Below are 20975 nucleotides of genomic sequence, written 5' to 3' on the forward strand. Positions count from 1 at the left end.
ATATTAAAATGCAGGAGGGGCTTGATGCATTTTTCTGTCATCTCTCTTTCTGACTTTAATAATACTATAAAGCTTCCTGCTGTGGACAGAGGGAGAAGGAGGGAGAAGGAGGGAGGTGGGTGTATAAATTATGAAAAAAAGGTTAATATATGATATTGGTATATATCACATCCAAACTAAGCCAGATCCCCTTTCGGGTTTAAACATTCAGCCTTTTAAGGGAAGGAGTCAAGTAGGGTCAGATCCATCTCATTTTACTGCCACCCCCCCCTTCATGTGGACGGAGCTCATCTGCTGATCTCTCAAACATCTCATCTCACCATCAGTGTGTTGGGATGGTTTTTGAGAACAGGAGGAGACTGTCACTTTGCTGCCCTGCCGTTTACTTCACCTGTCTGATCCTGAACAATCACAATCTGTCTGGTTGCGTAACCTCTTGCCCTCTCACGTTACAGTATTGGTGTGTGTGGTTCTGTGTTCTGAACCACTGGAGGAGCCGAATCTTTGATTTTACACTGGAACCGGAAACTGGAAGCCCCTGCAGCTCTGCACACAGCCGAGAGTGCAGAGGAAGTGTGGACAGGAGGGAGGGGAAGCCCCGAGAATCAATAACCTCCTACTATCAACTGCATTTAGGCCTTTATAATATGCTCCACTGCACTATTTTAATGTCAGCATAAACCTGACCTTTACTTCTTCTGTTCTGCTCTGCCTCTGTTCTTTTATGTTCTGGTCTCACTCACTCCTCCAGAGTTAGCTTACAGGAAATGTAGATAATGAAGCTGGAGAAGATCCAACACTTGTCAGTCACTTTGCTTTAATAATTCACTCAGCTGACACTGCTCCCGTCACCCAAGTGAGAAGATTCACTTCTCACTTCCAACGGAAAATCCTGACTTTATGAAAAGGGCCTTAGTAAGTTCAGTTTAATGTTTAATTTGTTAGCAAAATTTGGGCTTTGGCTCATCAGATATTAATCTTTATCTTGAATATATATAACAAAATGTAGCTCTTTAGCAAATGATATTTTAACAACAATCAAGATGTATAATTCATTCAGGTTCATAGCAGTAAATGTAAATAAAAATTAGGTGGCAGGCACATTTTAAGTGAGATGTAGCCCACTGTGTGCAAACTGAATTAGCAGCATGGTCTAAAAATTCAGGTGTCCTTTGGGGGACAGTGTGACCCTCAAGTCGAGGGCCCTGAAGGAAATCCTCATCAGACCGTAATCTTACAGAAAAACACACAAACAGCTGCTGATTTGACTTGTATTTTAAAGCCTAGTTCAGTAATGCCTTTTTTAGAGATGTCTATTTGTGCTGTAGTTTAGGATGCACACTCAGTCACATTCAGACATTACAGCTTGCAGGGCGTCAGATCGACATTCGAGCTGATGACAAGATCAAAACTTTCCATGCAAAGTTTTGCATCCAGGCTCTCATTCATTCATTCATTCATTCATTCATTCATTCATTCATTCATTCATTCATTCATTCATTCATTTATTCATTCATTCATTCATTCTCTTACCTGATGAGGGTGATGAGGGTCTGGAGTCTATCCCAGCATGCATTGGGCAGCGTGGATGCAGGCAGGCACCTTGGGCAGAAGCCAGTGAATCATCGCAGGACTTCAAATTAAACCCAATAATCTACCTGAATTATGTCTTGGCTGTGCAGAGAGATACAGAAATACCTCCTCCACCTCCTCAGTGCAGGTCTTCATCTAAGCAAAAAGGGTCAGCTGGGATCTGCTCTAAAACGTTCCCTCATATCAAATTTAATAAGAAGAATTTAACAATACATTCCTACAGGTACTATTTGTGACTATAGTGCAGCCTTTATAAGCCTCGTCAATGTGTTTTGAAAAGAATAAAACACCTCTGAGATTATTTTTTTTTAAAGTCTCAATCCAGTCTTTCAGCAGGCTGCCTGGGCTGGACAGCTGTATTTGAGTCAAATGAGCCTATTACCGCCTCGTCTTAGCGCCACAGGGTCAGGTTCAATCAGGGAATTGGAAAATATCATTTCTGACGGGAATGGATTTCGTTTGTTCAAACAATCTCTTCTACTAATTACCCAAATGGACAGGAGCTGTCAGGAGACAATAACTATTCCCTAATAGAATTTGCCCCCAAGTGCAATTTAATTTTCTCCTCCGTGCTCTCTCCTAAGGTTTCCCCCTCGCTTTCTGCCTCTCTCCCTCTCTCTGCTCCTCTCCTGCTTTCGGACCAAATGCTTGGGGACACGGTGCCATTGCTACCTAATGTTGTTTTGTCAGTGGATGCCGGAGAAAGTGTGGACTGACTGATGCTGCTTCTCTGCGAGCTTCGGCTCATCCTGCTGGGGCGGGGGAAAAAAAACTCTCGGTGGCATGGAGGAGAAGAGGAGAAGGAAGAGGAGGCAGCCTCACAATCACCGGCGAGCTGCCGTGAGTCGGTAGGTCTGATGGCACATGTTCGTCTAGTTGGCTAAAACGTGCATCTGAGATAGAATGCATTTTGTTTTTATTGATCACAGCCGTCACAGTGAATTGCCGGTGCTGGTTTGCATGTTGTCATTTGCACACAATAGACCATTAACGTCATTCATGAAGTGTTTTGGTGCTCATGTGCTCATTTAATATTTTCTTTCTGTTTGTCTGACCTCTGTAAAACTGGAAACCTGCATCCACACGCTTAAAAATAATAAATCCAGTCCATTAAAAACGTGGTGTTTGGGCTCACGGTGAAGCAGGCCTGCTGCAGTGACTCATGTGTGACAGCACAGGGTGACACACACCTGTATCCTGCGCCATTATAAGCCCGCTCACCCTGCACAGATGGATGTGTTTCTGTATTTCTGACCTCCTGCTCAGTAAGATGGATCTGTGAATCGCAGATGTCAATGAACTCGTCCACTGAAATATTAGATCTAATTAGAGGTGGCTGGGTCAACGGCGGTGGCAAAGGAGTCGCCCTCTGCTTGAATTATTGCCCGAGAGCTGCTTCCTCTGCAGCTTCTTTATTTCTTACAGTAACGCCAAGATAAGCCATTCAACCTCTCTCAGAAAGGGCATTATTGTCATTATCTAATACTTATTTTTCCTCCTACACTTGCTTGCACTGTATTTGAGTGCGTTGTTTAAGGATAAAAAGAGGATTTATGCGTGAGTGTAAACAACTGGACGTGTTTTTGTCACAAATAGAAATAGATTTTTGGAGCCTCATTTTTCCGCTTCATCTTTGAAGTATTCTTGTCTTCTTGTGCAGTATAAATATTCCAGATGTGGATGGTTTGGCGGTTCATTTAGCCATCCCCGCGTTTTGTTGCCATAACGCTGAAAAAGCGCGCCCCGTCATTTAGTGTCCCACTAAACCAGATGTGCGCTCTCACATCTTTTTTCTTTCTGCATTCTGCGTCCGTCAATTATTCTAATTGTGTTGCCCTTTGCTGACAGGTTAAGAGCATTTTTATCTGCATTGTTTTCCGGGGCAGCTAAAGGGTCTCGATACCAACAATCAGAGTAATTGAATAGTTGAATAAATTGAATGATCTTGAGGGGAAAAGTGTGTAATGAAAATAAAGTAAGACCAGATGATTCCCACATGCACGCCGTGGATGGATGGATGGATGGATGGATGGATGGATGGATGGATGGATGGACACCTGGGCTGCAGACTGCAGCTTTGAATCGGCTGGATAAAATTCCTGTAATATCCCAGCCTCTTTTTTTAATCAGCTTGATGTGCGTTTTCATTTTACTAAATTACATTTGAAACATTACCCACACAGGCGAGCGGCTTATGGGATTCTGGGTCCCTGCAGTATATAAACGCTGTGCGACAATAGAATAAACAGTCCGTCGATTGAAAAGGTCTGTACGGGAAGAGAAACGCGGACAAATCAGCATAATGTGGCAGAGAAAGATTCTGGCTGCGTTAGGTTACTGGTTTAAATTGGAAACGCGAAATAACACAAGGCAGAAAACCAGAGTTTTCAACACAAATTATTATTTGTAATTTTCTGCATGTTGATCAGTTTTCATTAAATTGTATTTTTTTATATATAGAGAATTTAGTGGAAATATTTTTTTCCACGACAAACAAGATTTTTTTTAACCTTAGATTGTATGAGGTCAACACAAAATCAAAAGCCTATTATTATTATTATTATTATTATTATTATTATTATTATTATTATTATTATTATTATTATTATTATTATTATGCTATAGAATTGTGTTGAATTGATACAATTATAATTCTAACATTTAAGAAGCTGGAAAAATCACCGTAGGCTAATTAAATTATATTAGGATTAAACTGAATAAAATCAAACAACATAAAACCTAATTTCTTGTTCAACATAAAATCAGTGCTGTTGTCATAGTTAACCGTGCGTCCCAGGTGCGTCTGGCCAGATGTTTCAGGCAGAGCCGCGCGCGCTCACCTGGGCGCTGCAGACGGACTCACTGCTGCTGGGAGCAGCCTGCGTTGGTTTGGAGGAGGACCGGCGGGGAAAGCGCCACTGTGCGCTTTTCTTTCCACGCTTGAGGTAAATTGGAAGCGAAGATTGAGTTCATCTAGCTTGAACTAGCAGCCCTCCGGGGGGAATATCTTATCCGGGAGAGCAGTCTCAGACGATGGGGTTTGAAATGAACAGTGTCAGGAGGACTGCGCCCAGACTCCTAATCCCACCTGTCACTGAGAGGGATCCAGCTGCATGGGCGCCGGCGCTCACTGCCGGGGAAGAGTGCAGCTCGTACAGGTGAAGGTGCCGTGGATTTGACTCAGACATGTGTCCGATCATATCACTCCTGTGGCGTGCCTTCACCTTTGCTCCCACGACAGTTTGCATCTTTTCACCCTGAAAACATACTTAAACTAATCTAAGAGGGCCTTGTTCATGAAAAACGTGTGAATGAACACCTGGAGAAACATTGGTTTTATTTCTCGCTGACACCTTGCCCACATACCTTCCTCAGACAGATATCAATGGAAAAACAATATTTATTCTTAAAATAATAGTCATTTTTCAATCCCGGAAAGGCAGGATTTGTGGCGTGGCCTCCGGCCTGAACTCAAACTCGCACCTTGATGGCAAAGACTCAGCATTAACAGTGACGTGCATGTTCTGCCAGGTGTGCTGCTTCGCTGCATCCCCGCCCTCGAGCTGATATTCTCTAAAACTTCTATTTATTGCTGCATTTGTCTAACGAACCTGCTTGTTAGAGAAAATTCTTCAGACCAGCACACACTGAGTGAAATCTACGAGGACAACTCTCTCTCTCTCTTTTTTTAAAGAAATCGTTAACTGCTAAAAAATAAAAGTGAATCGGAACTACTCCTCATTTTCCTGGCTGCATGGGACCCCGCTCCTCCTCCTCCTCCTCTCCAGAAGGAGCCCTGTGGCCCGGGGCACCTCGGGGAGCCACTGCAGTGAGCTATTTATGGTCTCCACGAGAACAAGGTCCCGCCTCTCCGGAGACATTTTCATATACCACGTTAGACGCCTCTCCTCCTCTGCTTTCTCCTCCTCTCGTGTACACCTATGGAGGATGCTTTCCGCCCTCGGGGGCCTCCTCTTCCTGCGCTCCCATTGGCCCCCGCTGAGCCTCTGCCGCGGTGACGTCAGGCCCCGCCGCCCCTGCAGCGCTGAATGGACCGAGCAGCCTGTCTGATTCACTCCAAAACAGCTCGGCACGGCACGGCACGGACATCATCCACGGGAATAGAGACATAACGGGGATAGAGGCTTGCCGGGACAGCGAGGAGGGAGCTCAGCCTGCACAGAGGAGAGAGGCCTCAACATCAGCACCATCCTACTTTTTTTTTTCTCTCCACAAGACAGGACGGGGGAGTGCGCCCACCGTGTTGCGGGTGTATGTGCGTGCGTTTGTCTCCCGGTTTGGATCACGATGATGCAAAGTGCGGCGGTCCTACCGACAGAGAGTCCTGTAAAGAGTTTACCGGAGATTCTCGGGGTGCCACTGCAACGTAAGACATCTTTTTTTACCCTCCCTTTTCCCGTCGATTATTAGTCTGGAACCCGGTTGTTGAGCGCACCCTGTGCTGCGGGGTTTCACTGTAAGGAGAGGGGTTTAGGGACAGTAACTCGACCGAGGATGAGGATGAGGAGGCTGAACCTCTTAGACTGTCACGTACAGGCCAATGACGTGTCATGCTGCTTATATTTCAACGAGATTTGAGACGCCTTAAATAATGCTGATTATTGGCCTCAAAGCCAAGCAATGACCAACCCGCATGTCCAATTAATCTTTGCAGCCTCACGGGGCTGTGGGCTGTATTCTGCAATAAGCTGCAACACCACTTTGGGTATTCATCCCATCCCTCGAAGAGGAGGAAGGATCATTAATGTTATTTTCCAGTTTGGCCTCAAACTTTGCTCCATCCTCCGCCAGGCTGTTGCTCTTCCAGGCTTCTCGGGCAGCTGTTAATTTGTAAACGAGTCCGGTCAAGAGATCAGACGCGGTTGTCATCACCTATCAGACAAATATAGGCAACACCCTGACTTTGACTGACTCTCGTGACTGGGTCAAATTAATGCATGATATTTATTATTATTATAATTATTATTATTACTTCGTTTTCGTCTCTGAGGCAAGGCCCAGATGTTAGATTGTGTTTTCATATTTTGCAATTTAGGCTCATTATTATTGACAGTGAGACCGACTTTTCACCTCAGCTGTTTCATAGCATCTTATTGCCTTGTCTACCTTCCAGCATCAAAGGCCAGAATTACTTTACATCTGTTGGCCCCGGTGTGTTAATCTGTGCCAGGCCCTTCATAATCTGATCGTGCAATCGAGATCGAAGTGCAATGGGATACATGTCTGCTCTGACCTAATTATTCATAAGCGAGTTAGTAAAATGTACAGATGGACAGTCTAATAGGCTACCCCCCCCCCCCCCCCCCCCAAAAAAAATAAAATCCACAACAAAATGGGATAATTCAGTTAGATAATTAGCGCTCCTTGATTTTAAAACAATGAGAATAAAACGTTTTGTGCTTTCACGCACTTGGCTCTAAATATTAAGGGTCAAATCTAACATACAAATTTCCAAAAAATCAAAATCTAAATATTAGTCTTATGCTCTCTGTAGCAGCATTATTGTCGCATGTTTACTGCAAACCAGCTGCAAACAAAAGCACAGGTGAAGCAGGATCAGTGTGTGAGTCCCCGCAGTCTGTCCAGCAAAGTATTAAAACGTGACTGAAGGAAAAAGAGACTATATGTGTTCGGCTTATGCTCTTTAATTTTATAAATCGGGGCAGATTAAAAGATTGGATAAAGATCCTGCCACTCAGCCCCCTGCAGCACCAGCATCCATCCTGGATTTAAACCTGGATTATTCCAGGAATAAAAAGCAACGGAGAATTTATCTAAACAATGTTTTATACCACGGACAGAGTGCTCTGCTGACTCAGGGCGATTACACCCAAACCTTAACCTGCAGGCTATTAGTCTGGGATATAAAGTGTTTACTTCACGTTTAATTACCACAAATCATTTGACAATTGAAAGCCGGAGAGGCTGCCAGACTGCACTTCTTCTTCTATTAAGAAAAAAAAAAAAAAACGCGTTAAAGCAAAATGTGTCACTTCCTGTGAAATGACGGAGGTGATGAGACTGAATGCAGTGAAGAGTGGAGGCAACAGATATCAAGATATGAAGCCCTCCTGAATACACGAGGTCGCTCTCTCTCTCTCTCTTACTCACACACACACACACACACACACACACACACACACACACACACACACACACACACACACACACACACACACACACACACACACACACACACTGAAGCTGGACGGTGGACGCACTGTCGTTGCCAAGATCGTGCTGCTTTCCTTTCAGCACCACTTCTCCTCGCTCAGCTTCATCCACCCACCACTTATCCCCACACATTTAAAACGCCCCTAATTCATCTTCGTTTTTTTTCTTTAAAGCCAAGGCGCAGATTCAGGTTCAGTCCTTTCAAAATAATTTCTTTCCATTTCCTCTATCCCTCTGAGATGAAAGCAAACCAGCTCGACCTACAATCCTCGTCTGTGTCTTGGCAGCAGTGCTGCTCTGTATTGTGTAAACCGCTTTCTTTTGGTGGTTTAATATCATAATAATCATAATAAATATCTCTTCTTTACACACACATAATTGGTGCATTGAACGTATTTAATTTTAAACCAGTTTTTCAAGATTTGAGCATGCATTTTAGAATACTGCCTTGACCTCCGCGTTGCATAAGCTTGGTATTTTTGCAGATGTGCGCACGCTGTGGTGACATTAAGCATAAAGCATCTTGAGCTTTAGACGGTTATTGTGAGATGATTTCACGGCCGAGACGTTTTCTCTGGATGGTGAAAATCCCCGCTGCCGCAGCCCGTGTGTGTGTGTGTGTGTGTGTGTGTGTGTGTGTGTGTGTGTGTGTGTGTGTGTGTGTGTGTGTGTGTGTGTGTGTGTTCATATAGTGGTGTTTGTTCTGCTCGATATTGATTTTTCATTATCGGATATCATGTGGGTGTTTGACTAAGCGAAGCTGCAAAAGAAAATTTTGTAAAATTGCACAGCTAGTTGCTGAATAATTGAGGAAAATGAAGAGTATTGGTCAGTGTTTTGGGTTTTAAGATGAAGACGAGGCCTCTTTCACAACACCATTAGTTCTCTGATTTAAAAAAATGTTGGAAAGGATACATTTAATTATGATCAAAGACTATAAAATAAACCTGCTCCTGCACATGGGTAACATATCTAGGGTTAGCCTAAATAGATTTTCCACTTTGGTTGTTTACTAATCGTCAGCTTTTAGAGCAAAAATGCGTTTTGTTATGGATGATCATTTGACTTTCTCTTTAATTTCTCAATTTAAAGTCACTTTATTGAAATCTGCAGCTCACTGTAGATCATCAATGCTCCATCAATGCAGACTTTAATAACATTAAGGGTTTTCGGGGTTTAATACCGCATGATCCCCATTTCTGCACGTGCACATGCGGTCTGCTGCTGCTTCCCACGTGGAGCTGAGTGATTCACATCCTGCAGCCACATCGCCTGCTGACACTGTACCTCTTGGAAATGCATCTAGAGAGATGATCAGATCAGACTTTAGAGGGACAGAACTGGTTAACAAAATGTAAAGAAAAAAACAAAAATGAATTCAATATGGTTGTCAAGAAGTAGGCCAACTCTGCCCTGCTGGGAAACAGCTCCGAGTTCAGCACCTTGGACAGAGACGGTCAGATTCACAAAGCAAAGTAAACGGACAATTTATCACTAATTTACTCTGTTTGGTATCCTGTTATTATTATTATTTTTTAAGTTAAATAAATTATTATTATTACTATTATTATTATTATTATTATTATTAGTAGTAGTAGTGGTAGTAGTAGTAGTATCAAATCACTGAGAAAAAAGTGGGTCAAAAACAATTAAATAACCTCTAAAAAAACAAATAAAAATGTCACAGGGTTTGTCAGACAATTGGAAGACTAGACTGATATAAAGCATTTCTACACAATGAGCTAACATATAAATGGTATAATTAATTTGATATAATAATAAAATTACTTGACCAGTCAGTTTTAATGTGGAGAGAAATTACGCAGCCACCCTGTCTGATAAGAGATATTGTTATTTTCAAGACTGAACTGAAAAAAGTGACACGATGGAGGGACAACCACCTGTTTTTATGCGCAAAGCTCAGATTTGAATTTATCTTCTTCACCGCTGAAAGCACGTGTGAAATCATTGCTGTGATAGGAAAATGAACACTCGCCTGAAATCTCTGTGGACCACCCGGGTTTCCTCTCCGTCTCCCCGCTGACTTGTGTGTGCCCTTGTGCTCTTGTGTGGCCGCAGAGATCCCTCAGTGTGCCGGCTGCAGTCAGCACATCCTGGACAAGTTCATCCTGAAGGTGCTGGACAGACACTGGCACTCCAAGTGCCTCAAGTGCGCCGACTGTCAGACTCCGCTGGCGGACAAATGTTTCTCCCGGGCAGGAAGCGTCTACTGCAAGGAGGATTTCTTCAAGTGAGTTGGCTTTTTCTCCGTCGCTATCTTATATTTTATTTTTCCTCAAAGGTAGAGTTAAATCTATTTATTTTGTTGCCCAAGCTTTCTTTTATAAGAACCGAGTTGGATTTCCTCGCTTTAGCTGTGTTGGCTCCAAATTGCACCGAGAAAAAGTGATATTTTGCTCAGTTTCGCTGTAATTGGGGTTTTGTGAGTGAAAAAATGACTAATTCTGACGGAAATATGGTTTTGAATATATTTGTTATTTACAAAGCAACTTATAGGTTTACATTATATCTTGGTAAAATAAAAATGTTAGCAACATTAGCTTAAATAGTTAGCTTACTTTATTCGAAGCTGCTGTTCACGTATTAGCATAAATCCAGTGTTTCTCGTTATCTCTTGTTTCGGATTTTATAGTCACCTTTACATTTATTGGAAGCCATAATATAATGAAAGAAAATAATGAGTTTAGTCCACGTCTGTTATTTTTACAGAAATGTTTTTATCAGTTTCCGTTTAGGCTGTTTCTCAACCAAAACAACCACACAGGAAGCGAACAGAAAAACCTTTGGTGAATAATTGTTAATCGTCCGACTGGAATTAATAATTATTTTTGGCTAATTGTTATTTGATTGTGTATTAAACATCTTTCACATAGCAGGTCAGTCATAAATGGATGTTATTGTTCACATTTTTACAGGCCGTTTTTTGCAGCTAACGAGAGAAAAAAAATTCAAAATAAGGCCTCAAAAACCTCTTTTCTGCTCCTTTTTGCCATTTCTCCCTTTTCTTTCTGTCAAACGATTTGATTTCCGAGGCTTTACAGAAGAAAATTGAGTTTGACACTTAGCCAGAACAGGATCAGCAGATCCGGGCTTTTTACTAAATCATGTTTGAAAGGTTTTAATGCTCGAAGCTTGAAAGAGACCTAAAGAGCTCTGGAGACTCACCGAGAGAGAGCTAACTGTGTTAGCTGACCCGGCTGGGGGGGCGGCAGGGGGCTGTCTGCATGTTCAGACTGCGGTTAGGGGAGAACACACACATGCATAAACACAGAAACACACATGTGCATAGATACACAGATCCCAGCAGTGATTTGGAGGCTTCACCTTGCTCTTTTTATGTCTGTGGGCTGGTTGTGTGATTTAAAGCCTCTCCTGAGTCAGTGTTTTATTGGTTCTCCTCAGGGTGTGTTTACTGTGAACACCCCTCCTCCTCTTCCTCTTTTCCCTTTTCCTCCTCTTCCTCTTCCTTCACCTCCTCCTCCTCCTCAGCTCTCAGTACTTCATCTACAAACACATAAACATGCAAACACGCTCACACACACACACAGATAGTGTACACACACCACACGGTGCATTGATCCTCTCCATCCATCAGCCTGCGGACAGGTCTATCGTTAACAGAAATGCAATCCAACGCTGATTTTTCCCTCTACAACAGCTGGAGCTTCTATTAATACAGACACTGTGCCATCATTCTTGGCTGCAGTAGAAGAAAAAGCTGTCTAGCATGTGAAATTTTAATCTGGGCAGGTCTCGCTCTCTCCATCAGCCTGTAAAATGGGTATAAATAGGAGAAGGATGTCAGTCCACCTTGCTAGTGTTTTGCATGAAACTGCCTAACAGCAGCTCTCTTCTTCATGTTTTCCCACAGGCGTTTTGGAACAAAATGTGCATCATGCCAACAGGGGATCCCTCCGACGCAGGTTGTGCGGAAGGCGCAGGACTTTGTGTATCACCTGCACTGCTTTGCCTGCATCATGTGCAGCCGGCAACTGGCCACCGGGGACGAGTTTTACCTCATGGAGGACGGGAGGCTGGTGTGCAAGGTGGATTATGAGACTGCAAAACAAAACGGTAGGTCTGCATGCATACAAAATGTTAAGCAATACCTGATACTTACAGAAAAATACAGGTTGAAACTTCATTTAAAAAGATCTGCTTCAACAATCATGACTTTATCCATAGAAAAAGATCAAGCTATGTCCACTGTGTAATGCAGTGAAATGAGTACTGACTGTGCTGTTTGTCGTCTGGGTGTGGATGCTGTCTCTCTCTCTCCCTCCCTCTCTTCAGAGATTCCATGCATCTCTGATTGATTATGTAAAGTGAAGCAACGCTCTTATATGGTGTGGCCCCAATAACGCCGCTCCTCTGGCACTCTGGCTGCGTAGATTTATGTCCTCTGCTGTGCGAGTGGGACAGATGCACAAGGACAATAATGCACTTCCATACATGACCATTCACTTCATTTAACGCACATGTACTCCACGCAAAGGCCGAGGGCCACTGCCTGTTAAGGCAGCGTGACAAATGTAAGTAGAAGTCACTCACACTTGTAATGATGTTTTCAGATGATTCAGAGGCGGGGACCAAGCGACCGAGGACCACCATCACGGCCAAGCAGCTAGAGACCCTCAAAAGTGCCTACAAAAACTCACCGAAGCCGGCACGCCATGTCAGAGAGCAGCTGTCTTCAGAGACGGGGCTGGACATGAGAGTAGTGCAGGTAGAGGCTTCGGTCTTTTCTCATTCAGGCTGTCTGTTACCTCCAACCTGCACAAAATGCAGCAGCTTGGTTACTCACTACAGAAAAAAGACATCCAGCATCTTAAGACGAGTAGCGTAAGACGAGCTACCATTTTTAATAATTCAACTTAATCACTAATGCAAAACAAGCACTTGGGCCTTTATTATCAGGCCTTCAGGCTTTGGAACAACCATCCCAAAGAGCTACAACGATTGCATTTTATCTTAAAGATAATGCAAAGACACAATATAAACACCTCTCAAAATCTGTTGGTATTTTTACTTTAATGCTGTGACTTTAATTGCTTTGCTGCCTTTTCTTACGTTCTTTCTACTTTAATATTTTTGCTAGGATTTTCTTCCCTTTTCTGTTGATTTAACTTAATTTTAAGTTTTGAATATTTAATTTTGAATAATTCTCTAAGAGAGCAACAATATTTTTCTGTTTTTTGTAGTTTATTTTCATGAGTTAACTTATACTTATACTAAGTTGTTCTACATGTATTCCAATGAGAACTAAACTTCACAATTATTCAGTAAAATGCATGTTATTCTCATTTAAACATGATGCTTTGAGGAGTTTAAGATTTAAAATATCACCAAAACAAATAAGTCAGATTAAACTGAAATTTGTTTCCATTTATGATAAATTCTATGATATTATTTATGATTATGGTTATCATTAGTTTGAGTGCTATTTAATTGTTTGAATAATTGCGGTGTCGATTCTTATTTTCAATTCATGCTAACTATTATGATCTCTGTCAGGTGTGGTTCCAGAACCGGCGAGCAAAGGAAAAACGTCTGAAGAAAGATGCAGGACGACATCGCTGGACTCAGTTTTATAAAAGTGTCAAACGCAGCCGAGGAGGAACTAAAGTGGAGAAAGAAAGCTCGGCCGACGATGCAGGACTCAGCGACAGTGAGCTGAGCTTCAGAGGTACGTAGCGTGTGGATAACTTCAGCCGAGCACATGTCTGTTACTGCTTAAGAGAGAGATTCCTGAAAGGGAATTGTCAGTCATGCTGTCTTGCTAATGGGATTAAGGGACCCTACAAGCTGCTAAATGACACGGTTGAGTGTCATTGAGTGCCGCAACGATTGAATGTGTCTTTGTGGCTTTTCATTTGTTTTCTTGCGTTGTTCAGTGCACGGTGTCAGGCAAATCCAAATTCTCATTTCACATTCCCCTCACACCTCCCCGCAGCCGCTGACGCATCCCCCTGCCTCCGTTTGCTGCCATGATGGAGCTTATTGGAAAAGAGAGAGGGTCCTTAGTGGGATGCAAACGACATTTTAGACATCCTTGTGTTATTTAATGTTTGCAAAGCCCGTTTTGGGTAGTCATAAAAGTCTTCAAGCCACTTTTAAAAAGAAGGCCATTTTTATGAGAAATGAAAACATGGTGACAGAAACTCTATAAAGTATGTGAGGCTTTTAGTCAATTAGAAAGAAAGCGCTGTGAGGCTTTGTTGTTATTGAAGCCACTCGGGGGAGAGATTGAGATGGAAACAAATATTTTGTGCTGCAGTAATTGCACACACACAGACCTCCTTTGTTAGAGAACAACATAAAGCACCTCATTTCTCACCAACAAAACTCAAATGCTTATCAAATATTTCAGTGGCTCAGTCGTCCACTTACTGTACGTTTGTGAAATCCACATAACGTTGCCACCATAAATCTCACTCATAAAAGCACTTAACTGTATTGAAACATAACAACTATATAATGCTCTTGCGGTTGACAGCGCTGTTGGTGTGTCAAGTTTTTACACCCCTCGTGCTAAGTGATGGTATCTCCCCCACAGATGACCAGGTCCTGTCAGATCTTGGCCACGCCAACGGGCTTTATGGGAGTGTTGGTGACGTGACCAACAGCGCGGTGCTCAACGGCAGCTTCTCTGTCGATGCGGCGGGGCAACCCTACCACGACATCAGAGCAGGAAGCCCCTACGGTCTCCCTCAGTCGCCCTCCTCCATCACCTCCCTGCCCGGCCACACCCCTCTCCTCAACAACCTGGGCTTCAACATGGACAGTCTGGTGGTGCAGGGCGGGCCGGGTGGCGTGGGACAGGCCCTGAGGGCCATGGCAGGAGGCCCGACCTCAGACCTCTCCACAGGCAGCAGTACGGGTTACCCCGACTTCCCAACCAGCCCTGCCTCGTGGCTTGACGAGATGGACCATTCCCAGTTTTGAGTCTTGAAGGCGGGGGAAGATTGCTGTGCTGATACGACAAAAAACAGACTCACAAAGCTTTTTACATTTCTTTCTATCGCCCTCCAAGACTGGTATTTTTTGTGATTTTGGGTGAAGAGGAGAAGGAAGAGAGGAAATGTGACTCTCAGTCCCTCAGCAGTCATAACAGTGAGGTAACAACCGTGGTCGGGATGTGCAGTCCGGATAAAAGCAGTGAAGAACACCTCCACCCCGCTGAATGTTCAATCTCAACACTGTCTTACAGTTTTTGTTATCACCTGACTTTACTTTGTTCTTTCACCCTGAAAATGAGACTGGATTTCCAATAAGTCGGTGGATTTTGCTCACAGGGGAGGTGATATTGCCTCGTCTCCCAAATAAACCATCCCTGTCTAACAGCTACAACAATAGGGCTACAATCTCGATCAAAGTCCCTATGAGACCCAGGAGGCACCTGCATGCTCCTTGACTGATAATGAGTAGGACTGCTGTCTGGCCATATCAAAGCCTTTACATTGGCGATGCACTTTACTCTCCTCTTCTTTTTCTACACATATGGACAGGAATGCAGACAGAGGAGGAGGAGAGAAAAAGAGGAGAGACATATGCACAAGGCAAAAACAGTGTTTCATTGGGAGAGAAATTTACAAGAACAGTGGCACAAGTGTGAATTTTGAACCATGCTGATGTTTTTTAATGTATTGCTGAAGCTTACACGTTATTAGGAAGTAGATGGCCGTTGGTCTGTCCGTCCGTCTGTCTGTCCGTCCGTAGAAACTGATGTCTCCTCTGTTTGAGTGAGGGCGAACACCGTTTGCTACACAGCAGGTCTCTCTTCTATATTTCTAGGTGCTTGACTTGTTCTTGTCTGTGTAAAAGCTGTCTGCGAGCGGACGCCTGTCAGTATTAAATGATCTGTTTCCAGACATCAAAGCTTACGTGTTGGAGGACAGTCAAGAAGTTTAGACGTTTTGGAGAAACTCCGATCATCCTAGTGATATGTCGCGCATCTGAATTATTAATTTATTTTTTTTGAATGCACAGATATAAGACAAGGAGATATCCAATTTATAAGACATGCAGATTCTTTTGCAGATATTATTGAGCAAATGAAATGGCTACACACACAAACCAAACATCCATTTGACATTCAAAACACCGACGAGTATTTGCAGAACCACTGGTATAAACTTGCTTTGTGTTGGCTCTTCTGTTTCTGATCCAGGCTTCTCTTGGTAATCTACTCAGTCCAGCAGAGCTCTGGCTTTGCCTGCTATCAACCTACTTACTGACCCCCAGATGTGTTGTCAGTCTGTTCTCCCTCCTGGCCTCCATGTCAGAGGGATTATCACAGAGCCCCCCACTATCAGGGCTGATACTCTGCAGGAGCTTCAGTGCTGGACTGATGTGTTTCTTACAGTTCAGGCCATATCAGCTACATCTTAAAGCCCCCCGTGACAACTTAGATTGAAGGCTGATTCACTAAAAGTGCAACCCCTGTGTCCGATTCTCTTCAAATGCAAACTTTCTCTCAGCAGTAAGAACCACTAACAGTCTGATTTGACCTGTTGAGCATCAAAACCAGTGGCTCTTTCGATCTGAGGGACAGCTCGCTTAAAAACACATCTGTACTTCTATTTCTGTTTTGTCAAAAGAAGAAAAAAATCAAATCTCATCTTTGCCAAGTCCTTTTTTTATTTTTAACCAGTGCATCCTATTCAAGAGCCATAAAGCAAATCAACAAACAGAAAGTGACACCATTAAGAAAATCCGGTAAGATTTTAGGTTACAGCCTACAAACTGCAGCATAATTATCCAGCAAATATGTGGTTTTAATGAAATACTTACTGTGTAACTGTACAGGGATTAATATGTATGTACAGTGGAAGAAGTCAGCAGGTTACAGAATAAAGGGATTTGTATTAAGGTGGGCTAATATTACTTAAATGACGACTTGAATGACGCATTTTTAATTTTCAAAATTATACTTTGGGAAGTAACAATATAAAAGGGATTAAAATATGAAATATAGTGTACATTATTGACCAGTCAGTACCCAGTGAGTGCTTCATTGGTACCTCATATGTACAATATAATAACAGTGTAATTTGTGGGCTGTAATTTAAAGTGCTAAGTGAAAATCATCTCACATTTACTGTTTTGTTAGATCTATGTTGCCTCAGAAGTTTGCATCTTAATTGTTGTAAATTTTGTACAGTTTGAAAACGTGTTGATCGTCTTGTTTCATGAGCGCTATTTATTATTGCCATGTGTCTTTGAAAAAGATGTAAAAGAGAGCACTGAATTTATTCATTTATGCCTTCTGTGTAATGGTATGAACCGTGTACAGTCAAATCTATATGAGGAAAATAAAGCTGAATTGTCTTTGGGTTACCCTCGAGTGCATTTCTCCTCAGCAGAGCCGGCCTGCAGTGATGAATGTGGGAGTTAAGATTTTCAGCCGAACTTTGTTTTCAATATATCAAAAGAAAAATATCTGCTGTAGGTGTTTTTATTATTTTTGCCTTATCTAAACGCTCTTAGAGCGAGTTAACCCGCAAATTCATTTACCCATTGAGAGCATTTACCACACACTTAGGCCTCTATTCAATTGTGGAGATCCATTTAGTACCACCAACAGACAGTGGTCAGTCAGTTAACAGTGATTGATGCTGCTTTCCTCTCTCGCTCTCGGGGTGGGGGTGACAAGAAAGATGCATGAAGAGAGAGAAGAAAGAGAGAAAAAATAAAACAAGTGGAGAAACAGATGCTTGGCTGCGTTCACTGATCCTCTCAGTGCTAAAGAGGCACAGCAGCAGATTGCTGCGCTGCACTGTCAAATCTATCCTTAATCCCTGTGCTGTTAACTAATTGTAGAGTGCTTTGTGAAATATGGTCAAATATGCTTTGTGGTCAGGCAAAGAGGGAATATGGCCCATATGCAGGCAGTTAGCTTGTATGTCAATATGTCAAGCTGGTAAGTAGACTATATGCAGGGCTGTAGCCAGGATTTTAACCACTGAGGTCATGAGTCCCATTTCCCTAACACACCCTTACCAACTAAAGAAGTTTTCTCAACTTTTTACCTCCATTATTGATAATCTAATGGCTATTTTATGTTTGTTTTCATCATCATTCTGCATGTTGATGCAGGCATACTGTAGTTTACCATGTTCACCATCTTAGGTTAGCGTGTTAGCATGCTAACATTTCCTATTAGCATTCAACATGAAGTATGGATGAGACTGATGGGAATGTGAATAGTTTCTGCAGGTTTCTCATCATAAACTATTGGGCAAAATAAAAAATAACTGACCTCATGGTGGCACAAGGTGAAGAGTTGTGGGACCACCAATCCATCATCAGGGGGACATGAATATTTGTATTCATATTTCATGGCAAATAATCAAACAGTTGGCAAGATGTTTCAGTCTAGACCAAAGTGGTGGACTGACCAACCAGTCACACTGCTAGCATAGCTAAAAGTATCTGAATCAGACTTCAAAAAACCATTAACCACAACATCACTGGTTCACGCCGAGCTGGGAGCCTTTATTTCCATTCATTTCCTGCCATCTCTCTACTGTTGGCTTTGTAAGTATAAAGTACCACAAAAGACAAATAAAAAACAACCAAATTTATTTTGCAGAATGAAAAATCCTGCTCATGTTTTTTTTTTAAAAAACCCAATTTTCCTAAATATGGAGGATGTGAGCTAAGCTATGGCCCTGACTGACTGTTTGTGTGTGTGTGTGTGTGTGTGTGTGTGTGTGTGCTGCTGCTGCTCAGCCTTTGTTCTTAGTTGCAGTCGCTGCACTGCTAAAACCTCTGAGGTTACAGTGGATTTATTCCCTGTAACTATGGTGTTGGCTAACTATGCATAGAATTATAATGAAATTACACCACAGTGTACATCTGTATGAAACTCATTTGTATGCAGCAATGTGCAGCACTCATCTGAGAGCAGGCCAACCTAACCCAAACTTAAGTGTTATCGATTCCTTTGTGTTTAGCTATTCCTGTTACATTATAAAAACAAAAAGCAAAGAGTCAGCCTGGTTTGAGTTTGCACGTTTGCATAAAACGCCACAAATTGAGCTGATTTTTATTTAAGCATTGATTGGCTGGGCTATGGGCAATAATGGATAGGCTCTAATAGTACTGCCTTACAAAGATAAAAAGCCACACAGACAGTTAGGATAATTTACACGCCACTTACAGCACTAGTATACAAATAAATCTGTGGAAACTCCACCACTGTTGCTTTTGCGAAGATGACAAACACAAGCACAAATGCCATTATCATTGATCGCAAGGCTTTTATTACAAACTTCCTGAAGGAAACTGTTTTTTTTTTCATCCGAAGCAAAAGGGAATAAATTAACATGCAAAATAGATAAGATTTGTTTTGCCCCGAAAGTCAATCTTGCAGCACGAAGACAGGGCATTTTTCTCCCCAAACGACTCCATCCGGCCTGCAGTGAACAATGATCCGCAGGATGACTGAGTGAGTCTTAAAGAGGGGCTGGAGTCAAACAGAGGCCTCTCAATGACACCCTCAAGGTTGTGAGCTCAATGCTGTTTTAATGTGGAACTGGGCCTTTTGCAGTCAATAATGACCGTGCTGCACATATTGGATAGATGACAGGTAACCAAAGGAGGAGGGTTCACGACCCAAAGGAAACCAAGACAAATACCACAGTGATGATAATATGTTTGCTGTGTTGAAAGCCTTCTTCTCTGGTATATTTCTCTAGTGGCTTTCATGTTTGTATCTGAGCGCAAACAAGACTCTTCACTGTTTGTTGGCTTATCTGAACTATGAAAGCTCAGATCTTTGGTGTTGGGGGGACAGAAGAAACACTTCTTCATGACCATAAACTACACAGAAAGCTTCAGAGATGAGCCTTGGAGTCTCTCTCACACACACAAACACACACAGTCCTCAATACCATGAGCCTCTGATATTAGTGTTTCAGCAGCAGAGGGATTTCTGCTTACTGTTGTGCTGCAGCGTGCAGAGTAGATGAGGAGGAAAGGGTGGGGGGGTGGGGGTAAAGGGTTGCATTAAGAGCTGGCCAAAGCAGCGACATGGTATTGCTTTTACAGGGGAGAGAAAGGAGTGTGGAGGTAAAAGACGAGAGAGCCAGTGTGCGGCGCGCACACACACACACACACGCAAATGCATCACAGGTTCCTGACAGCAAACACGCCCATCAACAACAGGGCAAAATACTTTCACTCTTGTCTCTGAATGAGAACATTTGCTATCACAAAGCATCCCAGTTTTGAGTCTTATTCTGGTTTTATCATATTGGGGATTTACTGTCCACCTGAAGCCTTGTTACTCACACACCTGCACACATTATTGTAGCAGTATCCAGGAGTCTGATCACCTGCCTGCATGTGTACCTCAATTCCACCTAAACATTTAATTTCTTCACCTCAACAGTTGAGAATGAACACATTGTGGTTTCTGCCGACCTGACCTGACAGAAGACTGCATTTAGTCCTGTTCATTTGTTGTGTGAAATGTGTTGTACTGACACTTACTAGCCTCTTGAAATGTTGCTCTGTTTTGCACCTTGGGGATGCTGTAAAGAATTACTGGGGAATAAAAAGCCCCACTGAAGTTCCTTCCAAAATAAGATGCAGTAAAAAGTATAAAGTTGCACAAAATGGAAGCACTCAAAGTACTGGTAACTGAAAACGGTACTTAACTTTCCTACTGGAGTAAATGTAGTTTATTACTTTTCACCTCTAAAAAATGCATAAATATTCAAAATGGCTTAACAGCATTGGGCCTGGGGGGTGGTGAGTCTGCGGTTTGGAGAAGGAGGGAGCTGCAGTGTCAAAAGTGAAAAGCTCAGAGGAAAATTGAAGCCCCATAATGGAAGCATAATGGGCTTAGTGTCAGAGTCTCGCAGACGAGCCGGAGGGGGAAGCACGACTGCCGTCACCCTCTCTTACTTCAAGCCAGCATAACGGGGTTTAGGAAGCAACGAGGAGACAACACTGGGCCCCAAACAGGCTTTAGAGATACACCAACAGCCTAATGGCTGGATGTGGATGGAATTCATAACAATAAGATGGTCACTGGTTGCCTCTTTGTGGGATTGTAGCGCGTCATGTCTCAGACTCAGGTTGAATACTCAAAAGGTTTCCTCTCGACTTATGCAGGAGTTCCTCCTAAAAATTCATCAGGGGAGACGCAGGAAATG

The 20975-nt window shown here is 42.7% G+C and overlaps 1 protein-coding gene across 1 annotated transcript; it reads left to right on the plus strand.

The window, feature by feature from the left end:
• The first annotated feature begins 5901 nt into the window (after positions 1-5901).
• On the plus strand, positions 5902-16792 carry lhx4 (LIM homeobox 4). The gene is made up of 6 exons (XM_070960813.1): positions 5902-5980; positions 9868-10039; positions 11681-11883; positions 12381-12535; positions 13324-13495; positions 14366-16792. Exons 1-6 carry the CDS (start codon positions 5902-5904, stop codon positions 14752-14754), a joined length of 1170 nt encoding a protein of 389 aa, XP_070816914.1. The 3' UTR covers positions 14755-16792.
• The last annotated feature ends 4183 nt before the right edge of the window (positions 16793-20975 follow it).

Source organism: Chaetodon trifascialis, chromosome 4, assembly GCF_039877785.1.
Source record: "Chaetodon trifascialis isolate fChaTrf1 chromosome 4, fChaTrf1.hap1, whole genome shotgun sequence".
In the NCBI taxonomy this organism is placed as follows: Eukaryota; Metazoa; Chordata; class Actinopteri; order Chaetodontiformes; family Chaetodontidae; genus Chaetodon; species Chaetodon trifascialis.

Bases quoted from the DNA above. Each gene is read 5' to 3' on its own strand.
- lhx4 (XM_070960813.1), top strand. From the start codon at position 5,902: ATGATGCAAAGTGCGGCGGTCCTACCGACAGAGAGTCCTGTAAAGAGT. The intron at 10,040-11,680 runs GTGAGTTGGCTT...GTTTTCCCACAG, and splicing joins TGCAAGGAGGATTTCTTCAA to GCGTTTTGGAACAAAATGTG. The intron at 11,884-12,380 runs GTAGGTCTGCAT...TGATGTTTTCAG, and splicing joins TGAGACTGCAAAACAAAACG to ATGATTCAGAGGCGGGGACC.